Source organism: Xenopus tropicalis, chromosome 8 (genome assembly GCF_000004195.4).
Source record: "Xenopus tropicalis strain Nigerian chromosome 8, UCB_Xtro_10.0, whole genome shotgun sequence".
NCBI classification, from domain to species: Eukaryota; Metazoa; Chordata; class Amphibia; order Anura; family Pipidae; genus Xenopus; species Xenopus tropicalis.
This window is the reverse complement of record NC_030684.2, coordinates 79,692,217-79,707,828: the sequence shown is the minus strand read 5'-3', so window position 1 is coordinate 79,707,828 and position 15,612 is coordinate 79,692,217. Positions and strand designations below refer to the sequence as shown.

General features: G+C 39.0%; 1 protein-coding gene across 2 annotated transcripts in view; it reads right to left on the bottom strand.

Annotated features, from left to right (window-relative positions):
- Positions 1-1,683: 1,683 nt before the first annotated feature.
- Positions 1,684-15,612, bottom strand: part of LOC100494762 (gap junction delta-2 protein) — a 28,913-nt gene continuing 14,984 nt past the window's right edge. The window contains exons 1-2 of one of the 2 annotated variants that reach the window (XM_012969255.3): positions 12,087-12,287; positions 1,684-5,837 (exon numbers count right to left, since the gene is read on the bottom strand). In XM_012969255.3, the coding sequence (XP_012824709.1) occupies positions 5,006-5,837; positions 12,087-12,136 (882 nt within the window). In that variant the 5' untranslated portion in view covers positions 12,137-12,287 and the 3' untranslated portion in view covers positions 1,684-5,005. Of the gene's footprint in view, positions 5,838-12,086; positions 12,288-15,612 lie in introns of those variants that run through there. The other variant, XM_002939244.5, reaches the window with a different exon arrangement.

The following is a 15,612-nucleotide window of genomic DNA, read 5'->3' as shown; positions in this document are numbered from 1 at the left end:
ACTTTACCTCAAGAGTGGCTTCCACTATTTCTATTGGTCTATTAAACAATTGAGCCTGAAAGGCTTATTGTAGTTGGCGTTACTGAAAGAAAGTAATGTGTAGAAGATGACTTTGCTGTTGCTGTGGGGCCCAATAACCAGTCATTCCACTGCTGAAAAGTTCATGTAAAAAAAAAAAAAAAAAAAGTTCACTCATGTGTAACTTTCACAATGTGGCCTGGCCCCACTTGTGAAGATGCTTCACAAGGACTGGTACAGTTGTAGCCCCTCTCCTCCCCACCCTGATGGTGGCCCTGTCCTGGAGACCTTGTAGATAATAAACTTGGCTGCAAGCAGTGCCAGGCAGCAGCTGCCAGTGCAAACAAGGTTTTTGAGCTGTTTTAATCCTTCCACTTTACAGAGCGCTGGTAAGGCCCCATCTAGAATATGCTGTTCAGTTTTGGTCTCCAGTGCTCAAACAGGACATTGAGTTAGAGAGGGTCCAGAGAAGGGCAACTAAGCAAAGGGTATGGAAAGGCATGAAGGAAGACTAGCCTAGTTCAATCTGTTTGTGCTAAAAAAAAAAAAAAAAGAAGTGCTCGGGGACCATACAATAAACTTTCTAATGCTTTATTTACATTTAAGTCCTTCCAGCAGACATGTGGCTATCCACTATAATTAGAAAAAAGGAGGTTCCAGTAAGAGCTGTGAAGCTGTAGATATTTTTACTGTACTGGCAGATATATTAGATAGCTTCAAGAAGGAGTTGGATGGCTTTTTAGCAAGTGAGGAAATACAGGGTTCTTAAGAATAGCTCATAGTATTAAATTGATCCAGGGACTGGGCCAGGTCCAGGTTTCAGATGGGGATTTTGCCTCCCCCCCCCCCCCCCCCCCCCCCCCATACAAAGGTTGCAGCAATGTTAGAAATGTTATGTTTTTCTGTAAACCTAAGCGAATCTGGGACATCTGTGACCCCACTTTTTCCGGCTAAAGTTACTCTTCCACTGAAGTACCTGCAGGGGTTCCCAACTCCTCATTGATACACTGCTCGTATCCCACCACAGAAGGGTGCCATGTTGTGAGCTTTTGGCTTACAGCTGCTTTAGAAAGTGGTGCTCTTGTATGATTACTCATACATGTATTTATTTCTAACAACTCAGTTGGAAGCATTTTCTAGGGTGAACACTACATATGATGCTGTAAACTTCACTCTTAGGGGATTTTCAGAAATGTCATAAAATCAAAGGTTTGCCGTTTTGTATTTCCACGTAGGATTTAACCATTTTTAATGTATCTAAATGTGTGCTTTCCTAAGATATATGAGGGATCATATACTAGCCCCCTGGGCGCAAATGGTACCCCTTAGTGTTTACTTAACAAATGCTTATGCCCCAGTAAATGCTGCACTCTGCACCGAGTGTCATTAAAAATCCAGTGCTGGCTGCAGAGAGCAGTACCAAGAGGAGCAGGAGACGGGCCCCTATATGGCCTGCCCCATCTGCTGCTCCTTAACTTGCCAATCTGAATGATGTAGTTAGGAGGTGGGTGGGGGGACCCCTACACGCCCTACCTGGATTTGTCATTGTTCTAAAGAAGGTCATCTTCAGAATGTAAAATAAAAAATGGTATAAAAAGCTATATATTTTAGATATAATCAATTTAAACCGTAAATATAGCCACAAAATAAATTTCAGATAACACATTTAAGACAAAGGTTTCTTTATTCTGCAGAAATCAGCATTTAATAATTTGCGATCATCATTATGACAACTGCATCACACAGCCAAAGGAATTCTGGCTTAACTGAGTAAGACATGTTTATCTTAAGTACCAATAAGTACATATTAGTATATTTTTCTTCTCTAGAGGCAGTAAGCAAAAATGTATTCCTGTATGAGAAGGCTACCTATTAAGCATGATGATAAAATTGCCTCAATTTACAGTAGAATATGGTAGCTATGCAGTACTTGTCTTTTGCTTTGTCTCTATGGATATGCAGCTGCCTTAAAATTAGTGAACAGTTGGTTGTAGAGTACCAACCATTTCATATTGAGAAACCTATCCCTCCTTGCTTCTGTCCAATTAAAGAATAAAAAATGGATATGTTTTTTTTTTTTTTGGCTTCATAGAAATATTGCATTTGGCCTTGGATTAGTATTGGACTTGCCTGACTGCATGTGCATCAGACAAGAGTAGAGCTGACATGAATCATGTTAAAGATATGTGAGGAAGGCTGGCTCTGGGGTTGTCTGCACTTTATCAGTCCTCTATGTGCATGTGCAATTGTGAATGTAGGGGGCTTCTCTGCACACATTGGGTGTAATAGCAGGTATTAATATAGATCATTGTCATCCAACTAGTGTGGTAATGTAGAGTTGAGATGGGTTTTGGTTAATGTGTTAGAGCACCATTAAGATCAGTGAGTGTGTGACACACTGTAGCGTCCTGAGTCTTTTTGTTTGTTTTAACCATTCCCATCAAGGTAGCTTTCAGTGTGGGTTTGTATTTTGCCAAACCGCCACTACTGCATGATAGCTGACGTTTCTGGGCCTCCCTAATGACCATTTTATAGATGCCCTACAGAGCTGCTTTACTCACTGAGTGAAGGCCATTGATGTATCGGAAGGTGAGGTGAGGCAAAAACTTGCATGCAAAATATTGGGTAATCTATGCACAGATTCACATGCACATGCACAAAGAAATTGCTTCCTTATCAAAATGACAGTCACACTAAAATACAAAGTGTTTTGAACAGTCGTCAAGCATTTATAGATGTATGAAATCACCACAGAACTACACAGAACTTAATATATGTGAGTCTTAATATTCTTTTCCCAACCTTCTAGGGAAAACTACCTTATCTACATTTCTGTTAAAATCTGAAAAAAAAACATCTTTGATCAGCTTATTTATCATTTACTGTTACCTTATAGGGGTTGTCACCTTTAAATTAACTTTTAGTATGTTGTAGAGCTTTATATTCTAGGGTTCACTTAACCCTAGCAACAAGGCAGTGGTTTGAATGAGAAGCTGGAATATGAATGAGAGAGGGGCTGATTAGAAAGATAAGTAATACAAAGTAACAATATCAATAAAATTGTAGTCTCACAGAGCAATAGAATTTTGACAGCTGGGGTCAGTGACCCCCCATTTGAGTTGGAAAAAATCAGAAGAAAAATGCAAATCATTAAAAATAAAGACCAATTATAAAGTTGCTAAGAACTGGCCATTCTATAACATATTAAAAGTTAACTTAAAGGTGAACTATTCCTTTAAAGGGCATCAATCTCAGAACAAACAACTTGGTCATCAGTTTTTATGAAAGAATCTATCCAGGGTTTTGAGTAAATAAACCTGGCAGAATGGAACTGAAACTGTCACCTGCTTGTGGGAGCTTATGTATTAGATACATTGATATTTCTGCAGTGTCTGTGCATGCTTGTCCCAGCTGCATTCTGTCCGATGGTGTCCTCATATGAGCTGAAGCAGAGAGTTACCCTTTAGAGAAAGAGCTATCCCTGAAATAGACCATCATTTTTTGTTTTGCGCATGGCACCTTTAAGACACCAGAGGCTATGAAATCAAGATAGAGAGTTGACATACAGTCACATCATGCAGAATATCTGTGAAATTAAAATTGTGAAACATTATCTAAGGACTCTAGTGGTGGCGGAATATCTTAAATGTTGCAGATGGTCACCTATAATTTTAGTCTCTGAGGAGCCCAGCAGAAAGTTATAGTGCAAGATTGCTGTGAATCATGCATGGAAATGTTTAATCTGGCAATTCAAGTACCTTTTGCTAAAATCTATTTTATTCCCTTATTGTTTTCCAGTCACTTTCTCTCATGTTTTTTTTTCATAAAACAAGACAACCCCCTTCTCCTGCCACTTATATGTGAAATTACCTAAGATGAAAGGAAACGAAATGTGTTTCTATCAGGTTTTGCAATTGGCAACTCTGTTTTTGGAACAGGTGATGTGTGAGAGGAACAGAGAGGAGTTAGTGGTGCGTGGGAGGTGAGAGGTATATAACAGTCGTGAGAGGAATCAACACCCCCTCCTCGTTAAATACTTTGTTCCCTGCATTTAATTACCTCTCTTGTATTATGGCTTTTCCTGTGTTAGTGCACTATCCCAGAGCTCCTAAACAAGTCAAACCCAGGTACTTGGCTAGTGAGGAACAGCTCTAGACATATTTCTTCTTTAGCTGCCACTCAAGGTTGACATGAAGTGCAATTCAGCACCAGCTGGATAGACAGTTCAGCAGGGGGGCATTGAGCTGGCCACACACATAGCAATTTGTTCTGAAAGAGCGAGACATAAACAGACCAGGCCTTACCACAATTCATAATAATATATAAATCATACCAGATATTTAATAGGTGGATATTGGAGGAGGTATGGGTAAATGCTCAGTGCAGGTTATCTGACTCTTTATTCAGCTACGCATGCAAGCCAATCTGAATAATGGTTGATAACTGTTCTTCCCTCACTGATAAAAAAGAGAGTCAGGTTATTTGGTTGCCAGACATTAATGTCTAAATTATGAGATTTTAAGCAATCATATTGCTATGTATCTGTTTCAGAATAATGATCCCATCAACATTAGCTTACTCGGGATATTAGGATTTGTAGATTGCAAAAGACCATACCATACTTGATCATTTAGTTTTCATTAATTATTCTTTAAAGGAAAAAGCTTCTGCTTGAGAACAGATAAGCTCCAGAGTGCAGTGTTAATGAATTATATACAATTAATGTTAATGCTGTCTTTAAAGGAATTGCACAAAACTTGCTGCTTAAATCCCATCCTGCTGGAAACTTCTTCACCATACTGGATGCAAGACGGGTGGCAGCATATTTATTATAAAGGCTTTTTCGACATAGTTCCTGAGGAGCTCTATAGGTGGCTGGAAGACCACATTGATATAGCACTATTTTGATGTTTTGTCTTCACTTAATTTTACACCATGTAGCAAGTACATGTGTAAACATTTGAGTAAAGAATTGCCAAAGTGGATGTCAAACATAAGCCGACTCGCTGGACTGTGTCCTACCTAATGTAGGAACCTGGGCCAGTGTTGATGGCTCCTTTTTGCGTACATCGGAGACTGACTTTCTTCGTGCTTGAACCCCTCTCATAGCTGTCTTGATCTTTCTCCACCCAAGGTGGTTTAGTTCTGCTAAGTTTAAGAGAACACAGATGCCACTGACAGCAAACATAAAGACTAGGAAGACAGTCTTTTCAGTGGGCCTTGAAACATAGCACTCTACCTCCTTCACACAAGGGTATCTGTTACACTCAAAGATTGGAGGCACACTGAAGCCATACAGAAAATATTGTCCAGCCAAAAACCCAATCTCTAGAGCATTCCTGAAAAAGACCTGAATGATGTAGAATCGAGAAATTCCCTCCTGACGCTTGACTTTTGTACTCTTGACGGCTTTCTTAGGAGTGTTTGGAATTTCCTTGACCTCCAAGCAGTCCGGCTCATCTTTGGAGGAAATGTCCTGATTTTGCACTAGAATACCGTTAATATTTTTAATTCTTTTGTTCTCTCTTGGGAGTTCCTTCTCCAATAAGGGATATAGAAAGGAATATCTTCGGTCTTTCTGCTTGGCTGACTGGTGCACAGAGTAGGTAATGAAGCAGAGACTGGGTGTGCAAACCAAAATGATCTGAAATACCCAGTAGCGAATGTGAGAAATGGGAAATGCTCTATCATAGCACGCTTGGTTACAACCAGGTTGAAGTGTATTGCACATGAACATTGTCTGCTCATCTTCATAGACTGTCTCTCCAACGATAGCCACAATTAGAATCCGGAATATAACCACTACGGTCAATAGGATCCTGCCATGAAAAGAAATTTGTTGAGTGAATAGTTCTGTTATTAATTTACTCCATATTTATCTTACTGGAGAGAAAGAAACAAGTAATAAATGTTAAATGTATTTATTGCTACAATTTATTTTAAGCGTACATGCATATTCTAGTGTTTTACACAACAGGCAGTAAAAGGGCCAGCCACATACAACCAACGGGCTTCATAAAAATAAGGGATGTTAGTTATTTATAACTGCATTTTAGCCACATCAGTATGTACCAGTTATAACAAACGCACACCTTTACTCATTATTATGAAGCGATTGTAAATGCATAATAATAATCATATACAAAGTCAACATATTATGCAGAACTATACAATGGAATATATTTAAATCTATATCTATCTACCCTTTAATGTGACAAATATTATTGAATTAAGAACCATTTTTATATTTTATTGGATTGACAGCTAGTATTTAGTATTTCTATACCTTGTATGTCACTTAGCTACAGCTAAAGGCCAGCCAAGCCAGAATGTACATTGAAATTTCAGAAAGAAATCCTATTTGAGTTTGGTTTTTTTTTCAGCTTTTTAAGCAATGTTCTGGACTAATCAATTCTTCTGTAATTTCCCTAGACAGATCATCTTTCCAATTCACGTGTTATTTTCTGCAAATGATTAATCAACCTGTCTAAAAAGCTCAGTGTTCAATAAATCAGCCCCCAGAGACTAACCTAGGAACTGAAGAATGGTTTTCTTTCCCTTTATTTATCAGAGTCACAGTGCTGGAAATAAAAACAATGCATCTGCTGTTCTTTTGTTATAGGAGCAGAGCATAGAATGGTAAAGCAGACCAAGTGACATGATGTGTGGCGATGCCTGATTATAGAGATTATGGCTTTTCAAATGAGCAAATGTCCCAAAGATTACATGTTTATGTATATTCTTGGCTTCTACAAGCAGCTCCTCCAGGATTGTACCCTTTTGATTGGGCCTGGCTACAATCTCCCCAGATTGTTCCCTTTTCCATGTACCAATGCTTTAATAAGAAGTCATAGAGTTTGTAAGCATACCGGGGGAGCCATCATAAGCAGTATGTCATGTTTCCACTATTTATTTTCTATTCCATAACTATTGTTTGTTAAATTATTGTAAGACCCTGTTTGTTAAAAATGATTGTAAAGTGCTGGGTAACTTGATGGTGTTATATAAATAAATGATGATATATCCCAAAAATGTAAATTTTCCTAAAATCATTGCTAGCACTAAGTATCAGACTAAGTATTAGAAAACCTAACCTCAAGGGCCCCTTACATAAGGTATCACTACAGGGATGGCTGCGGTGTGAATTCTGTGTGGTAAGTTTTGGCTGGTGACTTTCTGCAGCATTATTAAAAGCAACCAGAGTGAGAGGAAACTGGCAGCGCAGTGCATTAGGGGTGGTGAAAATAGAGAAAAATATGTAGAAGTCACAATGGACCAGCTCTGGCACACTGGCATTTTCTCATTATTCAAGCCCGCCAGTACAATCCTGCTAGCACCAGTCAGTCTATTTCCTCTCATTAGGAAAGCTAACAGTACTCCTCACTCCTGCATTGCAGGAAATCAGCCAATCCTTAGCTACTGGATGGACAGCCAGCAGCTAAACAGACCTGGCAGGGAACTACAGTTCATATTTCACCAAGGAAAGACAAAGCTGTGATTGGTTACCCATATATTATTGTGCTTCTGAGAAAAGACATAAACGCCCACAGCTCAATTCTAACATAAACACAGCCCACAAAGATCGATTGGAAGTAAAGGTTTCATTGTTAGGGCAAATTTAAATCTGGAGCCATATATTTATCATACCCTACATGATTAGACTGATTTTAAAAAACTCTAAGAGGCAGATTTATCAAAATTCAAATTTGTGTAATTTTCATGGATTTTTCTAACCACGAAAAAAAACACACAAAAAGCACAAATGTTTACTAATTTATTAAAAGACCAGAATATATAAAACATAAACTAATAAACATGCAGAACAAATACAAATAAGAATACAAAAGCTATAAATCATTGTAGGGGATTAGAGAACTCTGTCCCCTGTTTCTCAGTCTGTGACATCATCCAGCCTTGCTACAGACTGAGGAGGAACCCGATTGGCTGGATGCCCCAGTGCACGTCTGGGAAGAGGTGTGTTTAAGTTTGGGGCCAAGAGTTGCTAAAGGGAGCCCCTGTTGTTTTGCCAGCTTTTGGAAGAGAGATACAGAGTGAGCAGCCAGTACCACGTGTTTTGAGTTCAGACTGAAAGGATAAGCATCTGCTGGGCTGCCAGGGATTACAAAGTCCTCTGTGGAATCTCCATGTGTGTCCCCTGGTGAGAACAGGTATTGCTCGTTTACCTGCTACGTGGGAACAGCCACCTTTCCATAGGGGAAGCTACTCTGGGGCAGGTAGCGCTACCTGGGGGGACTTAAGAGCTCTTGGGGAAGGGACTGAAGTGATTAAAGGGTTGTGGTCTATCCGGATCCAAGTTGGGACTGGCCACCTAGAGAGACTGTGCCAGGAGTGGATAGACTGCACAGGTTCCTCAGAGCAGGAAAATCCATTATCCCTACAGTTGTTTTACATGCTATTTCAACAGTTATATAAAGTTTGATATTTCTGCAACTGTGTGTGATTATTCCTAGTGGAAATCCCCTTAAGGTGTGCTCCTCAGTGTCCACTAGGTGGAGGCACTGCGCTATAATCCCAGTTCCCAGTATCTTCATAACTCAAAGAGAACGAAGATCTCCTGCTAATACAAGTAAACAGCCCAACAGATGTGAGTGTGCCAAGAATGGGTTACATCATTTTTGTAAGAATGTTCATGAATTTACAAATGAAAAAAATCACTGAAACCTCTAAAAATAAATAAGTATTGTTACAATTTGCCTAGGACAGCTCCATTTGGCTTCTACATGATCTCACCAACTTTTAGATGGCCTTGTTTTATATTAGTGTTCTTCATGGTTTTTATACTTGATGAATAACAAAAAGAATCATGTTTCAAGTAATTATTTAAATACATAATTTTTAGTGCTATGGGGAAATGAAAAATATATCTGCCCCTATATTGAAGTGCATTAGCCTTAACATTTTACAACATACATAACTGTATCTGTGCTTTTGAACACAGATGTGTCTTTGTGTATTTTCTGTGGATTTTGATGCAGTTAATGGATAAATTAATGCAAGCTTTGCTGTTCTGCAGTCCATTGTATGCTGTTTAATGCACTATATTCCTTTACTTCAAAAAGAAAAAAAAAATATACAAAGTTGAATTTTAATTTTTTTGTAAAAACAAAATTTATTGGCAAGGTGCAGGACACCATACTGGAACCCGTGGCTGCTAATCCCTTGATTCCTTATATACAGGGCGCTATGGGCCCACACAATGAATTCTATCAATATTTTTGTTAAATATAATAAATACATTGTTTGTTTCTTTAGACTCTATGGCTTGTGAGCACTAGCCAACCACATTTTCTTATATTTTAGAAATATTTCCAAATAGACCCTTCCCCCATTTCTAAATGTCTATGGATTTAAATATAATTTGCTGTTACACTTGACTGGTATAAACTCTGTATTCACATCAAATATAGTTGAAAAAATAAGATGTTGATGTTGTTAATGGTCTTTTAATTGAAAAAGATAAATCTGCTAACAAAATATCCACATAGGAGACTGTAAAAAGGGTCTGTTCATTCTATATTCCAAAAGCCATAAAAAAATACCAATGAACTTTAGTAACACAAGAGACAAAAGGGAAAAAAGAACTTAAAGCCTTTCTAAAACATACTAAAAATAGAGTAAACAAAACTCCCCCCAATACTTTTTCTAATAAAGTTAAAATCTTATAGGTGGCTAGGTGGCGTCACACGTACGCACGTGGGCGCAACCTTATAAACGGGCCTGTCGCCGCCGCATAAGGAGCCACATAAGGAGTAGAGCAGCACGAGGAGCTGGAGCGCCTGGCTCCAGCCAGCGCATCCCACTGTCCCAAATAGTTCAATGAATGTCCCACATTTCTGTAATCTATTACGGAAATGCAGGACATTCACTGAACTATCCGGGACAGTCCCGTGCAAAGCAGGACAGTTGGGGGGTATGCATATAGAGTGAGCATTGATTTGCCCTGCATTACCACCTTTGTCTTGGAAAAATAAACAGTAACTTTGTTCTGCAAGAGCTCCTGGCGTCCATCATCTATCCTTTAATCCGGGATGTTACACTACACAGTTGTAGTTCAACAACACCATTCAGCTAATTTCTTTCCATATAGCGAAAGCCCACTCCAGGGAAAGAGAGTCACATGTAACGCATGCTCTAAATCCTAATACTGAACACAGCCAAACAAGCGTTACAGTAGTACAAAAAATGCAACCCTCCCTTCTATGGCTAGTATTTCAATTTTCAAGGTAGGCAAGGCCAAGGTGATTCAGCAGCTGATATGGGTTTTAGGCCTGTTGTGGCCAACCTGATCTGCATACTTACAGGGGACAGTGAGCATAAATACTGTTCCTTGTTGCAGGATAACTGTACATTTGAAACTTAATAGCTATTGGCTACTCACACGTAAAGGTGGCCATACACGCTAAGATCAGGTTGCCAAGCGAGCAGATCTTCTACCACTCCAGATTCTACCAGATCGAGAACTGGCTGAAGGATAAATTACATAAAGGTGGCAAATGGAACATTTTCTAATTGGACCAGTGTGGTTAGTGGAGTACCGCAGGGGTCAGTCCTTGGTCCTTTGCTTTTTAACTTGTTTATTAATGACCTGGAGGTGGGCATAGACAGTACTGTTTCTATTTTTGCTGACGACACTAAATTGTGCAAAACTATAAGTTCCATGCAGGATGCTGCCACTTTGCAGAGCGATTTGACAAAATTGGAAAACTGGGCAGCAAACTGGAAAATGAGGTTCAATGTGGAACACTTGTCAAGGAATTGTTTTCCCAATTACCAAAAGAACCAGGAGTGATATTTAAAAGAGCAACAAACATAAAACAAAGAATCACATAGCTTTATAGCCCCCCCAAAAAAGAATAAACTATGTGGGGATCTAGTGGGGTACTATCCGTGCTCCTTGTGCAAATCCTGTAAATATGGTTTTAAAGCCAACACATTTGAATCGAAAGTGACGAAGGAGAAGTTTGAAATGGGAACATTAATAAAATGCACAACAAATAATGTGATCTATATACTGGAATGCCCATGTGGCTTGCAGTATGTAGGCAAAACTAATCATACTATAAGGGAAAGATTGGGAGAACATGTGAACAACATTAAAAAAGGTTTGGAGTCACATAGTGTTTCCAAGCATTTCAAGTCAGTTTACAATAGCAATCCTAGTGGATTAAAATGTTTTGGCATTGAAAAGGTTAATTTGGACTGGAGAGGAGGAGATATAGTAAGAACCACGTTACACAGAGAGAGTTGGTGGATTTAGAAATTGAAAACCTTAACCCCTTTTGGTCTTAATATAGACTACAATCTTGGAGCTTTTTTTATAATGTTTTTATAACTGAATTATTTATATTTTTCTTTTTCCTCTTTTATATAACTATATGTTATCCAATCATGGTTTTTAGCATTACTATCTAATACTAAATGGGACTCAGCTGGAGGGTGCGATTAAGAGACATTGGGACTAGTAAAGTTAGAAACAGAGGAGGGCGCTCCAAAGTTGACTATGTAACTATGATATCCCCACCTACAGGTGGGCGATATTAGGCTAATTCAGTCATTTGGCCCTGGGGCCAAACGATCGAATTAGAACGATGGGTAAAGGCGCAGTCGGTTCAAGGACCACATTCCTGATCCGACTAATTTTTTAAATCTGCCCGATCGAGATCTGGGCGATTTCAGGCCAGATATTGGTCGGGCGGGCCCGTCAGTAGTTCCCATACATGGGCCGATTAGCTGCCAAATCAGTCTAAGGGACCGATATCGGCAGCTAGAATTGGCCTGTGTATGCCACCTTAAGCTGGAGCAGACTGTATTTTGCAAACAAAGGTGTGTATGTATGGCAGGCAAGGAACATTCTTGCCTTGAAACAGACTGTTGTGAACATTAAAGCCGCTGTTTTTTTTTTTTTTTTTTGCATAATGGAAAGAAATGTAATTCTAAACAATATTTTAATTATTCATTACCATTATTTAATAAACATTTGCAGTGGTTTTAGAGTTATTTGTAAATGCAATTGCTACTGAAAGCAGTGTTTGTCCCTTTTCACATACCTGATACAATGTATCACAAGCCTGCCAAGACTCCAAGTCCCACCTTGCATACTTATTTATTGGTCTGTTGATCAGCTGCTTTGTGCTACATTGTTTTAGCAAAAATGCAGTGAGGGTGGGTTCACAGTGATTCCCAGTAATGCTGACTGGTTCCTATGAAAATGTATAAGCATAGACGGATTTTCAATAAGGCTAGGAGAGGCTAAGCCTCCCCAAACCCGCTTGGCACCTTAAAAACAAACCTCACTCTGTTTCTGCACTGTCCTGGAAATCTTCTGTTCAAGCTCCATTTCTGCTGTAATCAGCTGTGCTCTGATTGGATCTTTCTTCTTGTGGATTCTCCAATTAGAACACAGCTTTCTTGACAGACAGCAAATTGACCAATCAATGCACAGATGCAGACAGGGCTCAGGGAGATATTACAAACTGAAGGCAGTGCAGAAATGAAGACTGAAAAGAAGAATCTGCAGCTGTAACTTTGCCAGAGAACCAACTCTCAACTTTTGCTGCAGATTTAATCCCGCTCCCACAGGTACTATACAGTTTAAAGGCTGAATCACTAGCTGAAATTAAATAGTTTGTCACCTGTCATTTATAATATCCATATCACATCTCAAGTGGTGGTTCACTTTTAAATTAACTTTTAGTATGTTATAGCATGGCCTATTCTTAGCAACTTTGCAATTGGTCTTCCTAATTAATTTTTTTATAGTTCTTGTGAATAATTTGCCTTTCTCTTCTGCCTCTTTCCAGCTTTCAAATGGGGATCACTGACCCCTGCAGCCAAAAAGTATTGCTCTGCAAGGCTACAATTTTATTATTATTGTAATTTTTTATTACTTATTTTTCCATTCAGACCCCTTAACTATTCTTATCCCCATCACTTGTTTAAACCACTACCTGGCTGCTAGGGTAAATAAAACTGAAATACCAAATGGAGAGCTGCTGAACAAAAAGCTAAACAACTGAAAAACCATTAAAAACAAAACAGGACCAAATGCATATTGTCTCAGTCTACATCATATTAAAAGTTAATTTAAAGGTGAACAACCCCTTTAAGCTAACTGATCACAAATACAAATGTATGGAGAACCCCTCACAGAAGTGCACGTATGAATACTTTTACATCCTAAGCATTTTAGGGTAAAAAAAAAAAACACTCCCACCCGCACTTTTGTACAGTATCCCTGGGAGTCAGTGGGAACGGCAAGAGGTAGTTGGGAAGTTCATTTTTTACACCAGCAGCGAATCCACTAAGTCTCACATTAGCTGTAGGTCAGTCTATGTACAGTCCATCTTTAGCCTCCCCTAACAAAAAAGTCACCCTCCGCCTATGTGTATAAGAAACTGTTAGTATTGCTGCCAGCCCAGAAAAACTGAATATCACAGGATCAGCAAAGAGGTGCTTCCTTCCCTTATGCTAGGCTGGAGTGGTGAGATCCTTTCAAAGGCCAGAGTACAGGTATGGGATCCGTTATCAGTAAACCCGTTATCCTGAAAGCTCCAAATGACAAACCTTCCATAGCCTGCATTTTAATCAAATAATTACATTTTTTTTAGTGATTTTCTTTTTCTCTATAATAATAAAACAGTAGCTTGTATTTGATCCAAACTAAAGTATAAATAATCCTTACTGGAGGCAAACAATCCTATTGGGTTGTATTAATGTTTAAATGATTTTTTAGTAGACTTAAGCTATAGAGATCCAAATTATGTAAAGATCCCTTTATCCGGAAAGCCCCGAGCATTCTGTATAATAGGTCCCACACCTGCACAAGGACTGAGCTTTAAGAAAAGTTTTCTTCTAAATAGTGGCCATACACGTTACAAATATGATTGTTCATAAACAACACTAACATTCAGAGCTGAATCACCATATATGCATTTAGAAGCAAAAGAATTCTACCGCTGTCTGATGATTCAGCATTAAACATTTGCCTTCAAAGGCACCCAATCAAAATTCTGGCCCAACTGACGAGACGACCAATGTACAAGGCCCTTACTGATACAAAGTTTCGTATGATAATATCGGTGCATGTATAGCCAACTTAATTCTCTTCATCAAAAACAAATAAAGGGCAAGTGAAGCACTGCTTTACACAAACAGCTCTAATATATTCTTAGGGGCATATTTATTAAGCTGTGTTAAACGAAATTTGCTGAAAAAACTGTGTAAAAAGCTGTGTAAAATAAACGGAGAAGATTGCCATCCAAATACTAGATTTTACGCCGTTATTTTATGTAAATAAAAAATTACTCCGATTTTACGCTGTTTATTACACACCAAAGCCTGCCGATGTGTGGCGAATTTTCTTGCCGTTTTTTTACACAGCATAATAAATATGCCCATAAGAGTTCTTTTACCTCATCCAGCAGTCAGCAACCCTTCATTCCACTTACCCAGCACCAGAATATGGACTAGTCATCCTGTGTGCTTTCCTAGGGCTCAACCAGTGTTAAGACCTGTCTGGTGACTATATACATTGACTATGTACCTTATTTGCCACTTCTCTCCAGTAATACACCTACAGTATATTGTTAACTTGTAGGCAAGCAGAAAAAGCCAGGGGCTAAAGGTGCACGCATGATGGTGCACACTGTGTGATTTGATAGTGCCAGGCCTCATCACCCCGAACCCATAGATGTTATGATTCTTCTGAAGACCCTTTTTTGCCTTTATAATGGTCAAGACAGGAGTGTGCACAGAATTTAAGTCTGTAGAAGCAGAACAGCATAATACAAGAGGTCATGTCCACCTCAGATTCAAGGTAATATTAGATTACGCTGTGCAGATGTGTCAGTTCTTTAAAAATGCAGGATAGTGCTTGATAGTGTTTACTAATAATACACAAAAAGGGGGTTTGTGGGAGTACACTAAAGTCACTGGTGGACTGCAGTTCAAGGTTAGTAAAAGTGGGCAGAGCCACCAACGGGCAATCAGATTTCATTCAGTGACTTACTAACCATTGTACTTTAATATTTCTTAAAGTACAATGAAAGGGCAACTGATCTGGCCAAATTAACTACAAGCATGCAAAAGAGAAGGGATTGATAAAATCATTCCCTGGACCCCTGTTTGACTAGTAAGTGCATATATACTTAAAAAGAGGGTTTTGCACTACAAAGTTATGATCATAAAATTGACAAGCCTCCATACCACATCAAGGTAAATCCCACCTGGTGGTCCTAACTCTGATCATATTTTTAACAGGCTACACAAACAGTATTTCTATACTTTAGCAGAGTTATTCTGCAGGAAGAATGGCCAAACTTCCATGTGGCTGAACTGCCCATACCCATCCTTTTAATGGTTGTCTTATGCCTTTAAAAGTGGGTGTTGTTCTGGGCAGTCTTTTTCCTTTATAAAGTTGTGGGGGAGGATTAAGCCTGTGGACCCAATGCTGTGGCCTTGGCAATCTCATCCTGTAACTGGTGGGGGGGGGGAGGATAATGCCCTGTGAGAAATATGCCTTGGTAAAGAGACAGTTACCCCAATAAATGCTACCATGCAGGGGGGTGCCAGTCT